This window comes from Neophocaena asiaeorientalis, unplaced genomic scaffold (assembly GCF_003031525.2).
Source record: "Neophocaena asiaeorientalis asiaeorientalis breed wild unplaced genomic scaffold, Neophocaena_asiaeorientalis_V1.1 scaffold629, whole genome shotgun sequence".
Taxonomy (NCBI): Eukaryota; Metazoa; Chordata; class Mammalia; order Artiodactyla; family Phocoenidae; genus Neophocaena; species Neophocaena asiaeorientalis.
In genome coordinates, this window is record NW_020175468.1 from 5231922 (window position 1) to 5255536 (window position 23615).

The window sequence follows — 23615 nt, forward strand, 5'->3', positions numbered from 1 at the left end:
TCACCTGGCCACGTGCCTCCCTGTGCCCACCCACCTCTCTTCCTTCACCCCTCCCTCGTGGTGGTGGGGACCAGGTGGGGCACAGGGCTGAAGCCTTAGGCCCAAAGCGTCTTGCTTTTCAGCACCTGCACCTCCAACTTTCCCTGACTGTTGGGGACCCCAAGCTGCCAGAGTCCCTTCCCCACTCAGGGTACAACCTTCCCCCTCTCCCTGTGGCCCTCTTCCCTTATGGGTCTTGGTGCTTCATACCTTTCTGCCAGCCTCAGTGGGTGTCTCTCGGTAACCCTCAATAACTCCCTAACTCAATTCACACTGTGTCCCCAGGCCACCTCTACCGTCCCCTCCCTCTTCTTAGCAGGCCTCTTCAGCTCAGAGGAATCTGGGGTCACACAGTCTGCCTCCACACTCCTGCCCACCCCATGCCACCTCCAATGTCACTCTCATACTAGCTCTTCTATTCCCCCACCTTTCTGCCTCTGGGAGACTCCCAAACCTCCCTGGATGCTCTCTGGGGTCTCTATTCCCCCAATCTCTCTTTTGGACAGAGGTCTTTTTTTTTTTAATTTTTAAAAATTTTTGGCTGCCTTGGGTCTTTGTTGCTGTGCGTGGGCTTTCTCTAGTTGCAGCGAGTGGGGTCTACTCTTCGTTGCAGTGTGTGGGCTTCTCACTGCGGTGGCTTCTCTTGTGGGGCACGGGCTCTAGGCACATGGACTTCAGTAGTTGTGGCATGCGGGCTCAGTAGTTGTGGCTCATGAGCTATAGAGCGCAGGCTCAGTAGCTGTGGCTCACGGGCTTAGTTGCTCCACAGCATGTGGGATCTTCCCGGACCAGGGCTCGAACCCGTGGACCCTGCACTGGCAGGCGTATTCTTTACCACTGAGCCACAAGGGAAGCCTGAGAGGTCTTTTCAACCTGTCAAAAGTGCAAAACCTCAGCTGCCAGGCTCCCGATGTGTGCCCCTCCAACCACTCCACCAGAAACTCCCTTCTCTCTGCTTCCCCACTGTCCAAGCCTCCAGGGCCCCTGTAAACGCCCCATCTGCTCTTGTGCACCCTCTCTGGCCGCTCCGCACACCAAGCACCACCGCCCTTTCCTTCCACCACATCAGTCCCTCAGGGCTGCCGTCCCCCTTCCCACCAGCTGCCTTTTTTTTTGGCTGCATCGGGTCTTCGTTGCTGCACACAGGCTTTCTCTAGCTGTGGTGAGCAGGGGCTACTCTTCGTTGTGGTGCGCGGGCTTCTCATTGCGGTGGCTTCTCTTGTTGTGGAGCACTGGCTCTAGGCGCGCGGGCTTCAGTAGTTGTGGCTCGCGGGCTCTAGAGTGCAAGCTCAGTAGTTGTGGCACGCAGGCTCAGTAGCTGTGGCGCACGGGTTTAGTTGCTCTGCAGCATGTGGGATCCTCCCGGACCAGGGCTCGAACCCGTGTCCCCTGCATTGGCAGACGGATTAGTTAACCACTGCACCACCAGGGAAGTCCCATCCCAGCTGCCTTTGACTGCTAATGAACCCTAGCCGCTGGGGGAGGGTGGCCCTGGCCCCAGACTCCAGGTTGGCTGGCCTCGTGTCCCCACACGCACGTATCAGCCTTGGGGTGAGGGGGATGGTTGCGAAAGGGAAGCACAGACACCACCCTGGCGGGATTGCAACAGCCCTCCGGCCAGCTCCATGCTGCCAATCCCTGTTGGCCCCTCAGCAGCCTTCCCAGACATCTGCTTCCTCTGTGAGCCCCCAGCGTTCCCCACACATCCCCCAAATGTCTCCTCTCCTCCTCACCCCACCCCACGAGACCAGAACGCCAACTTCAGTTTGCCAGTCTCATCCTCGTGTCAGCTGTAGGAGTTTCTGTTTACAGATGGGGCAACTGGGGGGTAGCCAAGAACATTCAACGGCTCAGTGAGAGGCTCTAAGTGTCCTCCCCTTCTTTGTCCGTCATCTTCTCCCTCCCCTTCCTGGACTTCAGGCTGTCTCTCTGGATCCCTGCTGGGGTCAGCCTCCACCCCACAGCACCCCGTTCCGGCCTCCTTTCACAAAACTAACCGGGGTGGGGGGCTGCTGCATTGAGGCGGGACACCCTCTCCGCTTAGCTGGCTTCATACCGAATTCAAGATTCAGATCTTCAAGTGGGCAATATGGCTGACGCCCCCGCCCTCACTGACATCCGGGAAACAGGTTCGGGGGACTTGGCCCCGGGTCCTGGGCACACAGTGAGTCCGCAGAAACTTGGGTGGGACTAGGCCCACTGCCTCTGAGCCCACAGATAACCTCCCCTCCTTACTCGGCCCCAAGGTTGAATCATCTGGTGGGGGCCGGGGTGGGGTGCTGATTCCACAAGGGCAAGCGAGGCAGCTTGGGCGAAGCTCGGAGTACAGTGTGTTGGAGCCAAAGCAGGCAGAAGTCGGCCTGGGAGATACAAGTCCTGGCCAATCCCTGTGATGGGAAGCTTGTTCTGCTCCTCGGAGAACTGAGGACGTGAGAGGGGAGAGCGCCCGGCATCTCCAGGCTCCAGCCACGCTTCTCCGTGTGTCAATTTCCAAATGGATTGTTCAGCCCTAAACGCCAAGGGGCCTGTTGCAGACCCTCGCAGAGTGTGCCTCTCTCGGCAGCCCGAACCCGGCAGCCTGAACCCAGCACCCGGTAGGCTCATCAGGGTAGACCAGAGGCTAACCAACCAGCCGGAGGAGAGAAGGAACAAGAATGAGGGGAGAAAGACAGAGGGTCCACATGCAACAAAATGGTGGCGAGGACAAACCCGGATGAAGAAGGGAAAAAAGAAATAAGCAGGACCAGGGGCAAGAGAAACTGGAGGAGGAAGAGATAAAAGATAGAGGTGGAGGAAAAGAGGAAGCCAGAAAACGAAGCCTCTCTGGGACAGCAGGACGGAGACAAAGCCCAGGAGAGGGAAGAAAGCCGAATTAGATTAGACAGGAGGGAGAATGAGAGGGGAAAAAAAAAAGTGAAAATGGCTCACAATTAATGACAGCGATCTTAGGTCTTTTGAGTCGCAAAGCTATGAAGCAGGTATTGTGAAGCTGGGCCACTGGAGGCTCAGAGAGGTTGCTTTTTGATTTTTAAAATATTAATTAATTAATTTTATTTTGGGCTGGTCTTCGTTGCCGCACATGGGAGATCCCACTGTGGAGCTTGGGGCTCAGTTGCCCCACGGGCATGTGGGATCTTAGTTCCCCGACCAGGGATCGAACCCGCATCCCCTTAACCACTGGACCGCCAGGGAAATCCCTCAGAGGCGTTGCTTTTTTGCCCACAGTAGTCAGGGGCAACCGTAGGGTTTGACCCACCGGTGGATTGGTTCCAGAACCACGTCTCAGAGACAGAAGGGTAAGAGAGGCAGGGAAGAGAGTGAGAAGAGATGGAAGAAAAAAGGAGACTCAGAAAGGGGCAGAAGGAGGTGAAGACAGACTTCGAAGAGACAAAGAAACAGACACAGGCAGAGGGGGCAGGACGGAGCGCTGCGTGGCGGGTGTGGGGAAGGAACGAGAAACTGAGGCTTGAGCTGTGAGAAATCACACACGGACGCCCAGCAGCTGCCGTGAAGCTTGATGAAACTTTATTAAGCTAGGGCCCACCAGGAGGACAGCTGGGGCAGGGACAGGGCCTCCCGTAGGCTGGGGGAACGTGGGGCCAGCGCAGGAGTGGGGCCTCCCAGGGGGATGCGCGGGCACTCAGTTATTCTCGCTGGGCGCAGAGGTGGGGCTGGTGGCCATAGCCAACTGCACCTTCTCCACCAGCCCAGCCCACTGGCGCTGCATGTCTTCCACCAGAGGCTCGAACCAGCTCCTGAGGCGGGCCTGGAAGGCCTCCGCTTGCAGGCGCATCTGGCTGCCCTGCTCCTCCACCTTGGCGCGCACCTCCTCCAGCTGCTCGCGCATCTCCTCCAGGTGGTCCCGGGCCTGGGTGCCCATCTCCTCCATCCGCCCGCGCAGTTTCTGGTGCCAGGCCTCGGCGCGCTCCCTCAGCGTCTGGCCGGCCAGGGTTCCCACGGTGGCGGCCCGCACTCGGCCCTGCTCCACCAGGGACCCAAGGCGCTCGCGGATGGCGCTCACGCTGCGCTCTGAGCCCTCGAGCGCCCCCGCGCGGTACACGGCCAGGCGCTTCTGCAGGTCCTCGGCGTCGCGAAGCAGACGTTTGCGCAGCTTGCGCAGGTGGGAGGCCAGGCGGCCACGCAGCTCGTCGGTGGTCTGGCCCATCATGGCCTGCACCTCGCTGCGGTACTGCGCCAGGCGACTGCGCACGTCCTCCATGTCAGAGGCCAGCCGGGCCTGCGCTGCCTGCAGCTCCTTGGACACACGGGCCTGCGTCTCCTGGGCTATGGGGCCCAGCTGCCCCTCCAGCTCCTCCCTATAGGCCTTTACCTCCTTCATGGTCTCGTTCATCAGCACCCTAAGGGGCGAGAAGGAGGGAGCATGGGCGTGAAGAGAGCGAAACAGGGATCCTGAGCTGGAGTGTTGGAGCGAGAGACGGAGAGGAACATGTCAGAGACAGGACGGGTCGAAAAACAGAATCAGAGAGAGGTAAAGCCAGGAGCTAAAAAGGGAAAGAAAGCAAGAAGTGAAGAGAGATCCAGACCACCAAGAGTTGGTGATGGGGACAGAAAGAAACCCAGACCACTGGAGGCTGACGGTCTGGAACGCACTGCCCACCAGGAGGGTCAGGGGCCAGGGCAGGGGCACTCACGTCAGTTCCTGAATGACCTGGGTGCTGAGCAGTTCCTCCTGCACCTGGTCAGACAATGTCTGCACCCAGCGCAGGTAATCCCAGAAGCGGCCCAGCGCCTGCTCCCAGGGCTGGCTGCCCTGCCACCCGGGCCACTCCTGCCCCAGCTGCACCTTGGGCTCCGGCTCTGGCTCCACTTCTGCCTGGCATCCTGCACGGAGCAAGTTCACAGCAGTCAGTGTCCTCCTCTGTCCCCTCCAGGCACACAGTACCTGGTACAGAGTGGGTGCTCCACAAAGGCTGGTGGGCTTCATCAGAGCACTGGTGGGCAGGGAGGAGGTGGAGGGACACCCAGCTTGTTTTAATCACTTGGCAAGCATCGATTGTGTGTTCCATGCACCGCCCTGCTGGGGTGATGGAGAATAAAACTAATCACAGCTGACACTTAACTACTGCTCACGACCTGCCTGACAGCAATGGATTAGAAACTGTTACGACTCTCATTTTAAGGATGGGGAAGCTGAGGCTCAGAGCGAATAAAACAGCTGCTCAGAACGAATGAATGTCGGAGAGACCTCAGACCTGGGGAGACAGACCAGCAAAAGAGGGGACCCAGGGACGGGAAGAGGGCAAGGGGTACAGCTGAGGATGGGAGGGGGAGGGGCAAGGAACCTAAGCAAACCCCATCCCCATACCTGCCAGGAGCGTGATCACCAAGGCGACCCACAGAACCTTCATTTTCTGGCTTGCGATTGGCCAACCTGGGGGAGGGAGACATTGTCACTCAACAGCAGTGGGGACTCCTCCCACTCAGAGCCCCGCCCCATCAGGTCTCGGCCCTCAAAGCCTTGCACCCCATATCTGTCTAGTCCAATCACAAATAGTTACGAAGCGGCCCGGCCCCTTCATTGTCTATCTAATTCCCATTGTCTTCTCCTATCTCCCCATCCTCAGGTGGTCTCTGCCAAAAATTCTATCCCTCTCTCCCAGGGTTCAAATTCCACTCACCCCACCCTCCCCTCCACCCCGGAGTTCCCTGTGAGCCCCAACTGGACTTTCTAAGTTCCAACCTCGCATTCCTCATTGTACCTTCACATTCTAAGCTCCAACTTCACATCTAAACGGTATCGTCCACATATTCGCTAATTTAATCCTCATTTAAAAGTCCTTCAACCGACGCTCTAGCTACCCTGCCGACACCCCTGGTCGCCGCCACCCCTGCGCCTCCCATTAACGGAGATCTTAGGATGATGGGGGCACCCAGTAGGTGCTCAATAAACGACAGTGACAATTGGTGGGCTGCTGCTATGGCTCGTCTGGTTTTCCTACAGGTCCACCTGCTCCCCTGACCCCACCTTCCAGCCCAGACGGGATGCCCCTGCTGCCCACCCTTCTTCTAGGTCCAGTCCCCTGCCTCTGGCCTCATCCCCTGCTCCTGCTTCTGTCCTGGCCCAGGCGTAGGACCGCCACCTCCTCCTCCTCCCCCCCTCCATCCCCCACAGAAGCCCTGAGCTGGACTTTGTGCCCCCAGCTCTGCTTCTCACCCGTTCCTGGGGAATGGTGTCCTTCGCTTCCTCCGGGGCTGAGTAGGAGTCAGGGATCCCAGGTTCGTCCAGTTATAGGGCTCCCCCTGCCCCGCCCACTCCTCCAGATCTAGGGCAAGCTGGGCCAGCCCCTGTCAGGTCACGAGGTGGGCTCTCCTCCCCCTTCACACACAGCCGGGAGGCGGAGGGAGGTGGGGCTTGGAGGCTAGCAGCTCCCACTCCCAGCCTCCGTGAAAAGAGATGACATCTCACCCAGTAACTCAGGCGCCTTCCTCCATTCTGGTGGGTGGGTGAGTTGGGGGCGGGGTGCTGGGCATGGAAGGGGAAGCAGGCAGCTGCCCAGAACACCCATTCCCTGTCCCTCTCTTTTCCAGCGGATGGATGAATAGAATTTGAGGAAAGGGTTGGGGGCCCAAAATCCTGGGTCTGAGGAAGGAGCGGGGCTGCGGTCTGGGATTTCTGGGTTGGGGGAGAAAGGAGCTGGAGGCCCAGACAGAAATGGCATGGGAGTTCTGGGGACAGTGTAAGGCATCTGGTAAAAGCCCAGGCTTTGAGAGTGAAACCTGGGTTTTAACCCTAGCTCCCTCTTGGGCTGTGACCTGGGGCACAGGTGAATGCCTCTCTGAGTCCCCTTCCCCATCTGTGACTTGGAAATCCAGCATTTCTCCCCAACACAAGCATCGTGGATTCCAGGAATCGGTGCGTGTTGTACCTTCCGCAGGGCTTGAAGCATTCGTATTGTGTTGCCTGGTTAGGACTGTGGACTCCGGAACCGAACTGTCGGGGCCTGAATCCAGGCTCTGCCGGTTGCCATCTGTGTGACCTTGAGCAAATGACCTAGCCTCTCTGAACATCCAGTTTCTTGGTCCACAAAACCGGGAACACAGTTGCACCTAACACCGTCGTTCTGCGAAGCAACAGGCTACTATACGTAGGAAGTACTGAGCAGTTCCTCGCAAACAGCAGGCCGAGTTGGAGTTAACTTCTGTGATGGGCCACAGTGGGCACTTACTGTCCCCTCCCTCCTTAGCACCTCTGTGACATGAACGCCAGCTGTTACACAGATGGGAGACAACTGAGACGAAATTCAGGATTGAGGTGGATGGTAAAGCCACACAGGATTGAGGTGGACGAACTGGAGGAGCTGGGATTCACTCCTGGTCCTTTGAGGGGGTGGGAACATTGGACGCCATGGGGTCAGGGGAGGCTGGATGCCTGGTCCCAGGAAGGGAGCCCCAGTGCCAGCCAGGCCCAGGCCTGTTTGGGGCTCAGCTGGCGCTGGCAGGGAGCCAGCGGGGTAGTCTCTGGGCCCTGACGGCTCATCACGGGTCAGGTCAGCAGCCTCCCTCCCCAGTGTGTGAGAGGCGGGGTTTCGGCTCCTCTGTCTGGCGAGGGCTCAGGGTGTGGGTCTGCCTGGAGCAGGAGTGACCGACTCTGAACTCTCTCCATCCGGGTGCTTGAATGCTTCCTGAAGCTTCTCGGAAGCTCTGACCTTCCTATCAGAAAGTCCTCACGCCCCTTCGTGCCCTGCCCCTTTGGGAACCCGGAAAGACCACGGAGTCCCAGCTCGCCACCCCCACCCCTGCACCCAGAGACAGCCTCACCCCTGTTGCTTCAGTTCACAGGGACAAAGTCCTCTGCAGCCATGCTGGCCAGGCCAAGCTGAGTGACCACAAGACCATGCCCTCCTGGGGAGGGAAGGCCTGTGATGCCCCTGTAGGGAAGGTCACAGGGAGGCTGTGTGATCCTTGGCCAGGCCCCTCCCCTCTCTGGTCTGGGCTCTGGCCAGGGACTCCGCTCGGCCGCTGCTAGTCACTGTGGGAGGTCAGACCAAATGAAGAGGCCAAATGGACCACAGACACGTGGAGGAAAACAGACGCCTGCCTTTTTTTTTTCCATGTATATTTTTTGTAGGTTTTTTTTTTTTTTTGTAAAATGTCCCAGTTCTTCCATAACTTATAAACATGATTTATACCGAAGGGTGGATGGGAAAGCGGGCAGGGTGGAGTGACTGGGGATGGGGAAGCGCCTCTTCTTGCTGCCCCCTGGGGGCTGGGCCTAGGGCCCTCTGGGGCACGGGGACACCCCAACACCTCCCTGAGGTTGTCTGGCCGCCTCTGCCCCTGGTGCTCAGAATCCCGGGCGCCCCTAGATTCCAGAATCCCTTCCTGGACCCCAGGCCCACCGGGCACGCCGCCCCTGGAACTCCGAATCCTGACGTGCCTGTGGTTCCAGGAGCCCCCCGCCAGCTGCGGGGGTGATGGGTCCCCTCCTTTCCGCTGCCCCTCTGACCCCCGAGGAGGAGGGAAGGGAGGGGGAGGGGGGCTCAGGTCTCCCCTCCCTGGCAGGGGGAGGGGGAGGTGGGATCTGAAGGAGAAAGGGCGTGGAAGGCAGGGGCCAGGAGGGGCTCAGCCAATGGTGAGGCCAAAGCCGCACTGGAACTTGTTCTTTCGGTGATTCAGGAAGGCCCCGAGGGCCAGCGTCAGGGGCAGAGGTGGGAGCTTCTTCTCCAGCGTGGCGCCCACGATCCAGTTGCTGTCCACGGAACCTATGGGTGAACGACCGAGCTTAGAGCCTTGCGCTGGCTTCTCGCCCCATCCCCGCGAGCTGCCCTCCGGCCCACCTCAGATACCACCGGCCAGACCACGGACCGTGCTGGCCCCGCCACCCGAAACCTCTTCGTGCCCTCCAAGTACTTCAGCTCTGAGCTCAGTGACCCCTCCCCTCCGGGAAGCCCTCCGCCACCCCATGGGCCCCGTCATCCCAGTCCTGTCCACACCAGGTCGCTGCTCTCTGGGGATGGGTCTGTCCCTCCCACTGTGAGCCCCGGGGCTTGGGGGTGGAGGTGGGAGAAGGGGCCTGGTCACTGCTGTGTCCCCAGCACCCTCGGCACAAGGCCGGGCACAGAGCAGGTGCTGAGCGTCTGCTGAATGAAAGACTGAAATCTCTGACTCTACTCGATACTCTGTAATGGCCTATATGGGAAAAAAGTCTACAAGTGGAGATGTGTATACATATGGCTGATTGGCTTTGCTGTATACAGCAGAAACACAACATTGTAAATCAACTATACTCCAATAAAAGTTTTTTTAAAAAAAGTGAGAAAGACTGAAATCTCCTCCAGGGCCTGTACCCCAGGACCTGACAGGTGTGCAGGTACCTGGTGCGGTCCCCACAGGGTGGAGCCTGAGAACTCACTGAACGGGAGCAGAGAAGCTGAAGCGCTGCTACCCAAGCCTAGCCTCTGACCCCGGCTGCCTGCAGAGCGCGGGCTCGGGAGGTGGGCAGGGAAGGTGGGCTTCAGAAGCAAAAAAACCCCAAAAACCAACAACAATAAAAACCCCCAAACCCAATCCCTGGCCCTCCTGGCCGCCTTCGGAAACCCTGACCCAGGCCCACTGAAGCGGACTTTCCAGGGCTCTCTCCACACACCCCAAACCTGAGAGCCACTGAGGCCCAAGAAGAAACTTAAGACTAGAGTCGGTCGGCCTCGGGGAAGGTTCCGGATCTGGCTGTGACTGGGCAGCCTCCCTAACTTGAGACTGTGGGGTCGGCCGGCTGTGCTGCAAGTTGCCTTCCACTCATGAGAAAAAGAAAAGCGAGGGCCGTGTACGCAGACTGGGAGAGGGCCACTCGGCGGGTGGTAGGTGCAAAGCTCAGGGCCCGGGCACCCATCCACCCTCTCAACTAGCGTTCCTGGGCAACCTGGGGGCCCGGCACACTGCCCTCTACCATCTCCCCTGGCCGGTATACCCACTCAGAGGTACCTCTTGCCTGTTTCCCACACAGGGAAATGGAGGCCTGTACCTTTGAAGAGGAGGTTGGCCTTGGGCAGATCCAGCTGGTACCCGAAGGAGACACTTGTGTCCTGCATCCTGGTGCTGGCCTCGAACTCCACACCCACCTGCAGCTGGAGGGGCCAGGGCGACACACACAGGGGTCAGCCTCCCAGGCTGAACTCTCAGGCATGCCAGCCCCGGGCACCCCACACCCAGCACGTGTGCCTGCGCGGCCAGTCCCTGGACCAGCTCACCTGGTCACTGGCTTTGTGGTAGTATGTTGCATGCATGCCCGCCTGACCCAATGTGACTGTCGCCAACCAGTTGTTCACTGTAAGAGAGCAGGGTGGGGGGCGGGGCAGGTTACCAAGGGGGCTCGGCATCTGGGAACCCAGGTTTTCCCCCATCTTCCTCAGAGCCAGGAGTCCAGGGCCCCAGGCTCCTCCTCCCTCAGAGCCAGGAGTCCAGGGCCCCAGGCTCCTCCTCCCTCCGACCCAGGAGTCCAGGGTCCCCAGGCTCCTCCTCCCTCAGACCCAGGAGTCCAGGGTCCCCAGGCTCACATGTGTATTTCCCAGCTAGTGACATAACAGTGCCCTCCTCCCCAGGCCGCCGGTGGTAGACCAGCTCTCCGCCCAGGGCCAGACACGGCGTGATGCTCTGGAGGTAGTGGGCCACGAGGATTCCTGCAGGTGAGATGGGAAGGTGTTACTTCTGGGCTCGGTGGTTAGTTTCTGCCCAGCTGGAATCGTGCTCCCTCGGGCCTCCCACTCGGGCTCTTTTTTAAAATTAATTAATTAATTAACTGATTTATTTATTTTTGGCTTCATGGGGTCTTTGTTGCTGCACGCGGGCTTTCTCTAGTTGTAGCGAGCGGGGGCTACTCCTCGTAGCAGTGGGCTACTCCTCCTCTTCCATGCCCGGGCTCTAGAGCGCGGGCTCAGTAGTTGTGGCGCGCGGGCTCAGTAGTTGTGGCAGGGGAAGCCCCAACTCGGGCTCCTTGCTCAAGCAGTTCGCAGGGCTCTGAGGTCAGCCTCCCAGGCCCCCTGGGACCTCATCTACTCTGCATTGATTTGTCTCCATTTATAGAGGAAACCACAGAGGCTGAGGGGGTAAGTCACTTCCGCATGGTCACAAGATGCATCAGGGGCAGAATCCAGGACTCCCCAAGCCCTGAGCCCAGGCTCTGAGACACTATACCGCCATGAGCAATAGGAAGGGTAGGGTTGGTAAGAGCACACCTCGCGGGGCCAGACAGCCTGGGTTCAAATCCCAGCCTTACCACTTGCTGGTAGAGTGACCGCGGGCCACTGGCCTCGCTTTGCTGTGAACGGGACACCCCATGAGGCTGTGAGAAGGAGTAGAGGGCTGGATGCAGGTGCGGTGCACAGGGAGTGCCTGGCACACAGCCAGCGCCTGGCAGTCAGGAGGACGAGCCCTGCTACCTCTGTCCCTCGGCAGGAGGGATGGCTCTGACTGAGGCCGCCTGAGTGTCTGTTAACCCATGACTCCACCACTGGGCTGAATTCCTTGGGCCCAAGGACTCATGCGTGCCTGTCTTTGAAAGCCCAGGAGAGGAGACGCCACAGATGTAATCTCTGTGGAGAGGAAAAACCAGGGAGGAAGAGAGAGTGATTGGGGGTTGCAGAGGGAGTGGTGACAGAGAAAAAGAAAACAAGAGACATCTCTGTAGAGACAGGAAAACAATCAGAAACAGATGGGGACTTCCCTGGTGGTCCAGTGCTTAAGAATCCGCCTTCCAATGCAGAGGATGCCAGTTCGATCCTTGGTCAGGGAACTAACATCCCACATGCTGCGGGGCAACTAAGCCCGTGCACTCTGGAGCCCGCGCGCCACAAGCCGCAACTAGAGAGAAGCCTGCGTGCCGCAACGAAAGGTCCCGTGCACCACCACGAAGACCCAAAGCAGCCAAATAAATATTTTAAAAAAAGAAAGAAAGAAAAGAAAAGAAATGGAGAGGGGTGGAGGAACTGAAGATTCCCAACCTGACAAGACAGAGCAGGTGAGGACAGGCGACATAAGCTTAGAGTTGGACCCCCAGCCAGAATGAGGGAGACCAGAGCAGAAGGGAAGGTAGGGACAGGGAAAGCCCAGAGCTGGGGGTGGGAGTGGGACGAAGCCTCGGGGACAGGAGCACGAGGTGTGAACCGGAGACGGGAAGACGCTTCCCAGACAGAGATCAGAGGCATAGACCAGGGACCGGCTCTGGGAGCAGGGCAGGACGGGACGACAGGATCGGGCTGCTCATATCTTCAGGCACACCTGGGTGAGGGTTGCCACCAGGGGGGCTGAGCGAGGCTGAGGGCTGCTGTCCAGGACTCTGGAGGTGCCCTGGGGGAGGCTGTGGTCAGGGCGGGCTGGAGCTGGCTTCTCCCCATGAGTAGATGACACAGATCCACCTCCTGGCCCCTACCCCTTGAGGTGGCTGTTAAGCCATTACCAGCACACCTCTGGCCAGGAGCAGCCACTCCTTCAGTAGAAGGCGGACCTCAGGCCCACAGAGGAAAAAGTGACCATCCAGAGATCACACGGGGACTTAACTCAAGAGTCTCTGGCCACGATTGGAACTGAGGGCCTCGCGGGCCCTGAACTTCTCTCCCACGCCCCATCTCCGGGGCCTGCCTCGCCCTCTGCTCCCCAAGCCCCACCCCTCTCCCTGGTCTCTCGCCCCAGTCTCACACACTCCAAGCAGCTTCGCATGCAGCAGACAGAGAGATCTTGTTAAAGCACACACCTGGCTCTGCTCCCCCTTCCCCGCTCCAGAGCCCACTATGGCTCCCCAGTGCCAAGGAGACCCCAGCTCCTCAGGGCACAGGTGCAAGGCCCCACGTGGCTCGTCCCCAGCTTTGAAACAGGCTTCCTCCGAGAGCTTCACAACTCACTGCGCAGCGCTTATCTCCACACAGGCCTTTTTCTTGAACATCCCAGCCCTTCCTGCATCTCTCTCCTTAAGTTGCTCTGTTTTTTCCTCCCACTTGTGTCCACACCCAGCTCCCCCGGGAGCGCCCCAAGGCAGGGGCTTTGTGAAAGCCAGTGGCTCTCAACCAGGGGCCATTCTGCAATGTCTGGAGTGGCCATGAAGAACCTGTTGAGTTCAAAACCCCATGAGAAGGAAAGAAAGTGAGTCAGAGGTCTGTGAGCAAAGAAGAGGCCTTGGGCAAGGGGCAGAGCGCAGACCTGGGAAAGGAGCATGGTTTCCCGAAACCTGCAGGGCTGGGGCCACATCTGGATCCCTGCGGAAAGTCACCTCGGGCAGGAAGGGCAGGCACCCAGGGCAGATGCTGCGGCGGGGAGGCAAGCACCGAAGGGAAGGTGGTTCTTCGCCTCGGCCCAAAAGAACGGCTTCCCACCCTCCCCACACCGCGCTCCTTGGGGCTCTGTCCATGCAGAGCCCTTTTCTGGGAGCGGTGCCCTCCTCTTCCCCTGCCTCGGTCTAGACACTGCCCCTGTCACTGCAGGAGAGATGGGACCTCCGTTATAAGCTCTCACGGCAACCTGGACCTTCCCAGCGCAGGATTTCTCCCAACAGTAATGCAGTCACTGTGTGATTATTTGTTTAGAGGCAAATGTCTCCCCCACCGGCCTAAGAGCCCTGTGAGGACAGGGAAGGGCTGTGTGTGTGTGTGTGTGTGTGTGTGTGTGTGTGTGTGTGTGTGTGTGTGTGTGTGTGTGTGTGTGTGTGTGTGTGTGTGTGTGTGTGTGTGTGTGTGTGTGTGTGTGTGTGTGTGTGTGTGGCAATACCCCGCCCAAGGTGGGCACGTGCTAGGTGCTCAGAATGAAGCAGAGACTCCAGACAAGGGGCCGAGGCCACGGGAGGGGACCACGTAAGACCAGTGGCTCCTCAGTTAGGCCTAGGCCATGATTCAAACTCCAGCTCCTCTGCTTCCTAGCTGTGATCCTGGGGGACTGATTTCACCCTGGGCCTTGCTCTCCTCATCTGTGAGAACCCTGACCCGCCTGCCCATGTGGGGCGGCATGGAGATCCAACCCAGAGCGAACCCTGACTAGGCACGTCCGGCCCCGCACTTGGGGCTGACAGCTTCTCCCACTGACTCCTTCAGCAAGGTGAGCTCCCTGCAATTGTGCCCATGAGATGGATGAGGAAACTGAGGCTCAGAGGGGGTGGAGCGCCCAGCTGTCAGGGGTCAGTTACTCATGTGCTCAGCACTGACCTGGGACCAGAAGTTTTGATCAGTCCCTGAAGGGAGGAAGGGACACCTGTAGGAACTAAGAGACGAGAGTGTCACTGGCTTGGGCTCCAGGGAGGAGGGACCTAGAGGCCAGTGTTGAGGAACACGAAAGGCCGATGCCGGTGAGTGTCTGAGGGGGCAGGGGGCCCTGTGCCCTAGAGAGGAGCATGGACTCTGGAGGCAGCCTTGCTGTGTCTCCTTGGGAAGTTACTTGCCCTCTCTGGGCCTCAATCAGACAGGGATGACAGCAGCGCTACCCCACAAGGCTGTTGAGAGGATTCCACGAACCGTTTGCTCACTGCTCCATCCCTAGTGCCTCGAGGGACTGAATGAAGGACCGGGTACACACAGTATGCTTAGGACCTGATGAAAGGCAGGAGGTGAAAAACTGGACCTGCTGTGACCACCGCTCACTCCTTTGCTCAGTATTTTCTGAGCGCCTACTCTGTTCCCAGCAGGGTTCCAGGTGCTGGGCATACAGGTATCCTGGCTTCCCACCTTCACGTACCCTTGCTCAGCACTCACTGCCCAAGAGCCTGCTCTTCCTGACAGAGCCAACAGCAGACACAAGAATCCAGAATCACCACCTCCACCCTTTTAGTTGTTCAAGACAAAAAAGGCTGACCTCTCATCTCTGACCTCCCTCTTATCTCCCACACCCAACCTAGCAGCAAATCCCATCGCTCCACCTTCAAAGTACATCCAGATCCCAGACTACTTCTCACCACCTCTGCTGCCACCAGGCTGGAACCCCTTGTAGTCTGTTCTCCACATGTCAACACAAGTGGTCCTGTTAGAAGCTAAGTCAGATCCTATCCCTCTCCAGTGGCCCCAGACTCAATCTGAGTAAAGGCCAAAGCTCTACAAAGCCTTAAGTGACTTGGCCCTGTTAGCCTCTGACTTCTTCTACCACTTGCCCTCCTTCCTCATTCATTATAGCCCCAATCCTCCTTGATGTTCCAGTGAAGGGTCCTACCTCAGGGCCTTTGCACTTGCTGTTCCTTCCGGCTGAAAAGCTCTTTTCCCATATATTTGCTTGGCACCTTCCCTCACATCCTTCAGTCTTCATTTTCAGTTATCACCTATGTAACGAGGCCTTCTCTCAAGATGCTGCCCACCCCTCCCGAGGCCGTAATTTTTCCACACAGCTCCATCACCCATCTGCTTTACTTATGTCACTAGAATGAAAGCTCCCAGAGGACAGACCTAATTTTCCTTTGTTCACCACTGTATCCTCTGGACGCGGAAGACATAGAGTACATGATTCATAAACTCACTCAACGAATATAGAGAAATCAAAAGCAGACACTCAGAGACAAAAATAAAAAAGGGGGAAGCAAACTGAAGAGATCAGAAGTCCAGACATTAGTCAGCTGGTGCCTGCCCCCAGCCAACCTAAACAGCAATGTTCCTCCTCCAACTCCATCTCAGACTTACTTGCCTCCCCTCAGCTGCACATGGGCTCTGCCTGCCCCTGAGCAACCCCAGAGCCCCACGAGTAGTAACAAGAACAGCTCATTTCCTTGGGACCCATCACATGCCTGACCCCATTCGAAGCTCTCCACACATGACCCACTCAACAACCCTGTGAGGCAACCCAATTTTACAAATGAGGAAACTGAAGCCCACGAGGGTGATGGAAGCTCCCACAATCGCAGTTAAGCCAGTGGCAGAGCTGGGACTTGAACCTGCTTTCTCCCCCACAATGCTACAGGCTTGATGTTCTGTGCTCTGAAGTCACACCTGCCCGTGACTGTTTCTTGGATGGTAGAAGAGGGCCAGCGAAAGAAATGGATTTGCTGGCAAAGCTGGGACTGGGGTTTGATACACACACACCCCCACCCCCGCCAAGCCCCGTGCCTCTTACCTGAACCCACCAGGACGTCTGGGTTCCCCAGGGTGACAGCCGCCGTGAAGTCGGAACCCCGGTACTCCCCGTCCACCTGCCAGTTCACAAACTTTGACTGCTGGGTCTGTAGAGGGGAGGGGCAAGTGTGAGGGTGAAAGCGAGGAGGACCCCATGGGGCCCTCCCAGGTACAAAAAGCCTTTTAGTCCCCATACTCAACCCCCTTTTCTTGTTTGTAGAGAAAAGGCTTCGGTCTCCTAGACCTTCCCCTAGGGCAAATCCAAACCTTTTCTAATCAGGGAAGGGAGGGAAAGCAGAAACAAAGGAAAAGCAACCAAATAATAGTCAAACAATAGTGCCACGATAAGGCAGAATCCTAGCTCTTTCTCAAGGATATAAAAGGCCCCCCACCCAGGTGGAGGATGTTAACTTCAGGCCGAGCAAAAGATTCCTGGCATTCCACCCTGTTACCTCACCACCAACCAACCAGAACAAAGTCACACGTCCTGCGGCCCTCCCCCCACCCCCGAATTTGTCTTTAAAAACTCTTCCGTGTAAACTATGGGGGAGTTTGGGTCTTCAGAGCACAAGCCACCTGTATCCCTTGCTTGGTCCTTACGATAAACCTTTCTCTTCACCAAACTCTGATGCTTTGGTCTGTTTGGCCTCACTGTGCGTTGGGTTCTTGGATTCAACGCCAAGGGCAGCCTGGTGCTCAGGGTGGCTGGGGGAGCAGCCGACTCGACCCCCACTCACCTGGATGGCCATCTTGGACCTGAGGCCGGGGCCCAGCTGGTGAATGATCTGAGCATTGAGGCTGCCACTATTGTCCATGTCACCCACCAGCACGGGGAAGGCCTGTGGGGCAGAGGGCAGGGTTAGAGATTAGAGGTCTAGCATCATAGAAGTATATACGTGATGGGCCTCGGTGAGAAGCCTAGGATTAGAAAGCCTCAGAATGAGGTTCTCTCCTCCAGGAAGCCCTCCAAGACCACCTTGGCTGAGTTAGGCTCCCCTCTGGGCTCACACAACCTTTGGGTTCCCCCATTTCAGTCCTACTCTCCCTGGACTGTTACTCTCTGGGGACAGGCTGTTCCCTTTCTCCAGTAGGCTGTGAGCCCCATGGCTGTTTCAGTCACTGCTATGTCCCCAGCACCACCCAGCACAGGGCTGGGCACAGAATGGGGGTTACAATGAAGGTTTGTTGAATAAATGAATTTATTGCATGGAAATCATTAATATAATCAAAGACCTAATTTAGTCCCGCAACTCTGTGTCCTGCCCAAGCCTCCTTCCGGGTCTCCAGTTTTGCCTTCACTCCCCTAACCTAGCCTTGGCAGACAGCTTGAGAAATGCTATCTATCTCCAAAGCATTCATCTGATCACGTCTTTCCCTCACTTAAATCTTTCTGTGGCTCTCATGCGCCCCCTAGCGAAAGTTCAAATGCCTAGCTTGGCCTTCAAAGCCCTGCAAGATCTACAGCTCAGCCCTGCCCACTCTGGGTCATCACTGTCTGGTGACCTTGGTGTCCCCAGACTCAACCAGCACAGGGCTGGGCAGAGACGTGGGCGTCAGGATGAACGGATGACCCAGGTTCCGATGCACCTTGGAGAGACAGTCTCCACCTCCCAACACTCTCAGCAGTCCTGGCCTCCTACTGACAAGGCCTTCTTCGCCTGACTGGCTACATTGTTAGAAGATACAGTCAATGAATGGCAAAAGGAACCTCACCTCTGTTGGACTCAGCTGCTTTGTCCCCACGTACGTGACCCCGAAGTGGTAGTTAGACTCCCCGATTGTGCTGAGGGCTACTGTGTGGTTCACCTGAGAGAAGAGGGAGGGCTGTGGTGACGAGTCTGTGGGCCACCCCTTAAGGAACCCAGTCGAGCCCACTCCCAGGACAGCTCCTCTCCTGCCTGGGATGGGAGATACTTGCCAATCTGGCTTCCCCATCAAGGCATCTCTAGGCTGGACAGGGGATGAAGACTGGGAGGTGTGGCCTGACTGGATTAGAGACTCAGAGGAGGGATGTGCTGGGGCTGGGGCTGGGGCTACACACCTGGTACTTCATTCCTGCCTGGATGCTGGCTGAGGGGGGATGGTGTATCTCTGGATTCTGGGTCCCTAAACCCTACCACTGGCCGCCATTGTGTGATCAGCCCGGCACTGAGTCTCTGAGTCTTTCCAAGTACCAAGGAGCCCAGACCTTTAGGGAGGAGTAAAAGGGTTGTACGTGCAGATGCAGGGGGATGGCCGGGATGACCTGGAGGATAATGGGACCAGGAAGGCTCACCTGGAAATGATTACTCAACCCTTTGTTGACTGTGAGCTTGACACCTTCCATCTGAATAGGAAACAGCTCTAAAGGAGAGAGAAGTGCTGTCACCCTCCAACACACACACACACACACACACACACACACACACACACACACACACACACATATATATTTCTCATCCCTTCCTTCCGTACCGTCCCCGCTTTCCCTTCTCCAGGGATCCCAACCAGTAAATAGCCTAGTGGATGGGCCCAGGACCAAGGCCTTTGCCTGCATCCAAATTCCAGGGCCACCACCTACTACCTGTGTGACCTTAGGCAAGTTACCTTATCTATGTCAACCTTATCATCTGTAAGTTGAAGATGCTCACCACGTAGAAATATTGCAAGGATTTAATGAGTTAACACATACTGAATGCCAGGACGGTGCTCAGTAAGCTGCTGCCACCACTTTTGCTATCACAATTACTCCAAGCCAGGATCCAGAAGCTTTGGATCCCACCTCCACTGGCCCTTTGCTGACACTGTGACCTTGGGCCACAGTTTCCCTCCCATTCACAAGAGGCTGGCTTGGCTGATTCCTGGGGCTCCTGAGGTCCCTAAGGCTTTCTCTACTGCTCTGGCATTCTATCCTGAGGTTCCACCATTTGATCCCATCGTTCTAAGCCCCAAGCTCAATGTGCCACCATTCGATCCCAACGTCAACTCCTAACGCTCTGTTAAATGATTCCAACGGTCCGTGCCAATTCCCAAGGTCCTCAGTGTGCTCCTCCTTCCCCCGATATCCGGGCCATCACAAGCCCGCCGGGCCCCTAGCCCCTCACCCTTGCACTTCCGGTGGCACTCCTCGAACGTGCCCGGGTTGGGCAGGCAGCCGCAGGCCCTATCATCCCCGGTCCCTCCAGCGCTGGCGGCCGCAGTCCCCGGCGTCCGTTCGGAACCTCGACCTGCCCCAGCTCCAGCACCCAGGCCGCCCCCGATCGGCGGCAGCGTGAAGCCCGGAGGAGAGGGCGGAGGCGGTGGCAGTCCCACGAGGGGAGGCGCAGGCGGCGGCGGCGGCCCTGCGGGCGGCGAGCTAGCAGCCAACACGTTCCCCATGGTCGCCTGCAAAGGGAAAGGTCAGAGGGCAGAGGTCAAGGCCCGCAGGCTCCAGGCCCAGCGCCGGCGAACACCCCTCTGCTCGGAGCCCCGTTTTCACGCGCGGCAGCGCCTCCCCCCGGTGTGCTCCGCTCCCACCCCGTGCGCCACGCGCAACCGAACCCGCTGCCGCCGCCGCCGCCACCGCCACCACCGTCGCCCCGCCCCGCCTAGCCCATTGGTTTACCGGGCCTTGGTGTCCGCCCACCAGCTTCAGTGTATGGCCTTACTATTGGAGTCATGGATGAAAGTCCCACCCACCTCTTTGGAACGTCCTTTTCTGTTGGTTCCCACTCGCAGACAGGTCAAAGCACACCTCCCCCCCTTCCCATTGGCTTGGAGAGCCCACACCGATTGGCTCTAGATGCCGCGGGTTCCGGTGCTCGCTCGCCATTGGTCTGTGCTGCACACTTTGCAACGCCCATTGGCGTATCGCCTCAGCCCCATTCCAGAAGGCGCCCCTCTTTCGACTCCGCCCCTCAGCGAAGTTGCCATGATAATTGGTCGGCCTTTGCCCTTGAAGCATCCTGATTGGCTCCAGCATGTACAGGGGTCGGACTCTGGAGACGTAATCAACGTTTTGTGTTCATTGGCTAATGTGCCAGGGTCAAGGGACACGGATGAAGGTGGGTTGCGCGGCAGAGGCTGCTAGGCAGCAAGGTCAGGTCTCGCGTCCCACCAGCCACCGCGGCAGAGGGGCGGGGGGGGGGGGGGGCCCCCCCCCCCCCCCACCGGAAGTGCTAGCCCTTCCCACAGTGCCACGGGAGATTTCTAACCCGTTATGTGAACGCGGTCCTGCTTCTTGTTACCCACAATGCCCCTTACCTATTTAACGGGACAGTTGCCGTAGACCCACCCCTTTCGTTACCCATCATGCCTTCTGGATCTCTCCCCCCAATCCTTGCCCCGGTCACTGCGTCTTCCATCTTTGGCCCATTCATTCCTGTCCCATTACCCAGCATGCCTTCTGCTCCATTCATTTCAGCTTGGTTGCCTGTACTACCTTTAGCCCGTTTATGCCCGTTCATTTCCCTAATTCTTTTAGCTAATTCTTAATTGACCATAAGGTTTTGGGTCCATTGCCCATCATGCCTGCGGCCCCTATTTCTCCATTATCCATCCCTCTGCCCCTGGCTCATTCTTTCAGACCTATTACCCATCACACCCTGAGCTCCTATTACAACATTATTCATAATTTGCCTTTGGCCTATTCTTATTGCCATTTATTCATTACACCCGAGCCCCTTGTACTTAATTACTGCTACTTCTACTTTGTTTCGTTTATTTCGGTCCATTACCCATTAGACTGCGGTTGCAGATTCCTTTTCATTAATCACAATGCCCTGGACTCCTCCCCATTCCTTCCATTACCCATCACTATGTTTTTGGCTATGCATTTTTGCTCATTATCCCCTCAATTATCTTTTTCACATCTTTGGCCCTTTTCTTAATGTCTGTAACGCATCTTGACTTCTAGTCTACTGATTCCCTCAAGCCCTGGACCCCCCTATTCATTACCCATTATGTTTCACCCCCATCCCCTTCACAGCCCACAGTAAACACGAGTTGAGACCTGGTCAAAGTACAAACTCATTTTGTAGGAAATGCTGTATTACAAAACAATATCACAACACCTACCCCTGATCCAGGTGATCCATTCCCCACCCCCCACCCAGGCGGGTGGGTCCAACCCCACTGGGCAGGAGTAAGAGACCTCAGTAGTCTTCAAAGTAACAGCAAATTCTCTGAAGGCTGGGGTCAGCAAGGCCCACTCTGCATGAAGCTCACCCCATGTAGCCCTGAGCTGGGGCATAATTCTCTGTACACAGGAATTGGGGTAGTGGGAGCTCAGGGAAGGGTCTGTACCCTGAGACTCCTGCCTGCAGGAGGGAGGAGATGGAGAAGTTCTGCTTTGGGCTGGGGAAATCCCCTTCCTCCCACCACTGGGGACAGGGTGGGGACTGGGCGAGTGGGGCTCTGCCACCTGGAGGGCTCAGGTCTGAGCAACAGGATGCCCCCAACACCCACCCAAGCAGAGCTGTTAGGAGTGACTGCCTGAGGTCCAATCAGAGGTCTGGGGTCTTCTTTGGGATTTGGGGGGAGTCTGGAGATGGTGGGACATGAGAGGTATAATCTAAGGTCACAGTCTGAGGACCCCTTGGGTAAGAGGTTGTGAAGAAACCTACCTTCTCCAGCCCCTCCTAAGATAAGGTTATCAGTTTTCCATTGTCATGGCCCATTTCTCTGAGTCAGAGATCATGGATTAGAGGTCACAGTGGAGCCACCAAGATAGAAGTCACAGATGAGATGCATGTGTGTTAACTGACAGTGGCCAAGCGAGAGATCAGGGGGCCCTAGATCCCTGGCAGAAAGTTGAGGGATCAAAAAATGAGAGATGAGAGGCCAGGACCATGGCGGCTTACACATACATGGCCCGGGACATGACAAAGCCTTTGCCCTGGTAGGACTCAGAGGGGCTGGAGTAGGACAGGGAATCGTAGATGGGGTTGATCTTGTCCAGATAGTCTTCCTCCTCCTCCTCGTCCTCTAGATCCAGGGAAACCCTCTCCAGAGCAGGCAGCCCTGGAGGCACCAGCATGGGGGACCCCAGGTTCGTGGCCCCCAGGAGCAGGGGGCCTGACCGTTCTTCCAAGGTGGGAAGCTCATGGTATCGAGGCATTTCCTGGGGATCGGGAGGGAATGAACCCAAGGTCACCTCTTGAACATGACACAGAATCCCACTCTGCTCCTTGACCCTCAAATCCTGACCACCATCTCCCCATGCCAACCAGACCTGACCTCACCCTGTGTCACCCCTTGTCACCTGGGTTGATATTGAACTGGGACAATCATACAGCTGGTCCCTAACTCAAAGCCCAGAGCATGGACTCTACCCTGTTAATCTTCAGCCTCTCCTTTTCTTTTGATCACTGACCCCAAGTCTTTCCCCATGAGTCTTTGACTTCAATCTTGACCTAAACTTAAGCTCTAAATAGCCCCATGAAAACTGACTTGTCTCAAACTCAACATCCAACCTCTGATCTCCAGGAGGCCACTGAGGGGAGTGACTGTCTGTCTTGTCCCAGCTCCAGGTACAGTGTCTGGCAAATGGAGATACTCAACCAGTCTTCTTTGATGGATGACTTTAAACTCTCACCCCATGTCCTTGGACTTTTACAACCAAGACCTCCCCCACTGAATCCTAAATGTATCTCAGAGCTCTAAGGTCAGACCAGAGATACAGCTCTGAACTTGAGTTGTAACCATTAGTCCTTGACCTCTTATGTAAGGAGGCCCTTAAACTCAGATCCCAAACCCACCCTTGTCCTCACCCGAGCTCCTACCTGCTCAGCACACGAGACACTAGCATCAAAGTAGGGGGTCTTGAGTGGGTTGTGCTCCGAGGCCCCCAGGGTGAAGAGCTGGGAGGGCTATGATGCGAGAGAGAGGGACAGGTCAGGACCACCCCCCCTCCCAGACAGCCTCTCCCCACCAGTCCCCGCTCCCAGCCCCGGCCTCAGTGGCAAAATTGGTGTGGGGATGTGGGGGCAGCCTGGGCTCCAGGGGAAGTGCTCACCATCTCCGGCTCCTCCAGCTTTGCCTTTGGAGTCGGCGGCTTGTATGAGGGAGGCCCCTCTAGGCTGTGGGGTAGGAGGTAGGTCAGGTGAAGGCTAAGCCCTGAGAAGCCCTCTACTCCGGGGCCACTGCACAGTTCTTTTCTCTGTCTGATCTCTCTTCCCATCACCCACCTCCCCTTACCCAGCTTACTCCTACTCATCCCATGAATTTCTCTTCTTCCAGGAAGCCCTCCTGACTCTCCAGGAGGATCTGGAACTCCTGTTATATGATCATATCTACCCATACGTCCCTCACAGGGCACTGAGTTTGTATTTGAAATATTATTTCTGATCTCATTCAACGACTGTACCCCACTGTGAGCAATGTGAGGGGAAAAAAATGAGATCTGTGTTGTCAACATGGTGTTCCCAGAACACACTATGAGGAATATCAGGAAATATTTGTTAGAAGAGGGAATGAAAAAAATGAATGAAATGCTTTCCTGCCCCCCAAACTATGTTAAATTCCCTCATTCTACACACCCTCAGACCAGAGCATCCTATATATATAATAATGATGGAGGCTTACTATGCC

General features: G+C 57.0%; 3 protein-coding genes across 5 annotated transcripts in view; all 3 read right to left on the bottom strand.

Annotated features, from left to right (window-relative positions):
• Positions 1-3542: 3542 nt before the first annotated feature.
• Positions 3543-6300, bottom strand: APOE (apolipoprotein E). Its single transcript, XM_024768663.1, has 4 exons — positions 6215-6300; positions 5366-5431; positions 4692-4881; positions 3543-4397 (listed from the first exon to the last, which is right to left on the bottom strand). The coding sequence occupies exons 2-4, from the start codon at positions 5406-5408 to the stop codon at positions 3680-3682; spliced, it is 951 nt and encodes a 316-aa protein (XP_024624431.1). The 5' UTR covers positions 5409-5431; positions 6215-6300; the 3' UTR covers positions 3543-3679.
• Positions 6301-8099: 1799 nt separating this feature from the next.
• On the bottom strand, positions 8100-19616 carry TOMM40 (translocase of outer mitochondrial membrane 40). 3 transcript variants are annotated; one of them, XM_024768660.1, is made up of 10 exons: positions 19587-19616; positions 19151-19430; positions 18343-18410; positions 17781-17873; positions 16805-16906; positions 16069-16174; positions 10554-10676; positions 10248-10324; positions 9982-10124; positions 8100-8762 (listed from the first exon to the last, which is right to left on the bottom strand). In XM_024768660.1, the coding sequence occupies exons 2-10, from the start codon at positions 19422-19424 to the stop codon at positions 8363-8365; spliced, it is 1386 nt and encodes a 461-aa protein (XP_024624428.1). In that variant the 5' UTR covers positions 19425-19430; positions 19587-19616; the 3' UTR covers positions 8100-8362. The 3 variants fall into 3 exon arrangements, with proteins under 3 accessions (XP_024624428.1, XP_024624429.1, XP_024624430.1); XM_024768661.1 differs by having other exon boundaries at positions 19563-19602; XM_024768662.1 differs by lacking the exon at positions 19587-19616 and having other exon boundaries at positions 10022-10124; positions 19151-19556.
• A 1424-nt stretch (positions 19617-21040) lies between these two features.
• Positions 21041-23615, bottom strand: part of NECTIN2 (nectin cell adhesion molecule 2) — a 30142-nt gene continuing 27567 nt past the window's right edge. Inside the window, exons 7-9 of the mRNA XM_024768797.1 lie at positions 23041-23104; positions 22808-22894; positions 21041-22146 (exon numbers count right to left, since the gene is read on the bottom strand). Coding sequence (XP_024624565.1) covers positions 21883-22146; positions 22808-22894; positions 23041-23104 — 415 coding nt within the window. The 3' untranslated portion in view covers positions 21041-21882. The remainder of the gene's footprint in view (positions 22147-22807; positions 22895-23040; positions 23105-23615) is intronic.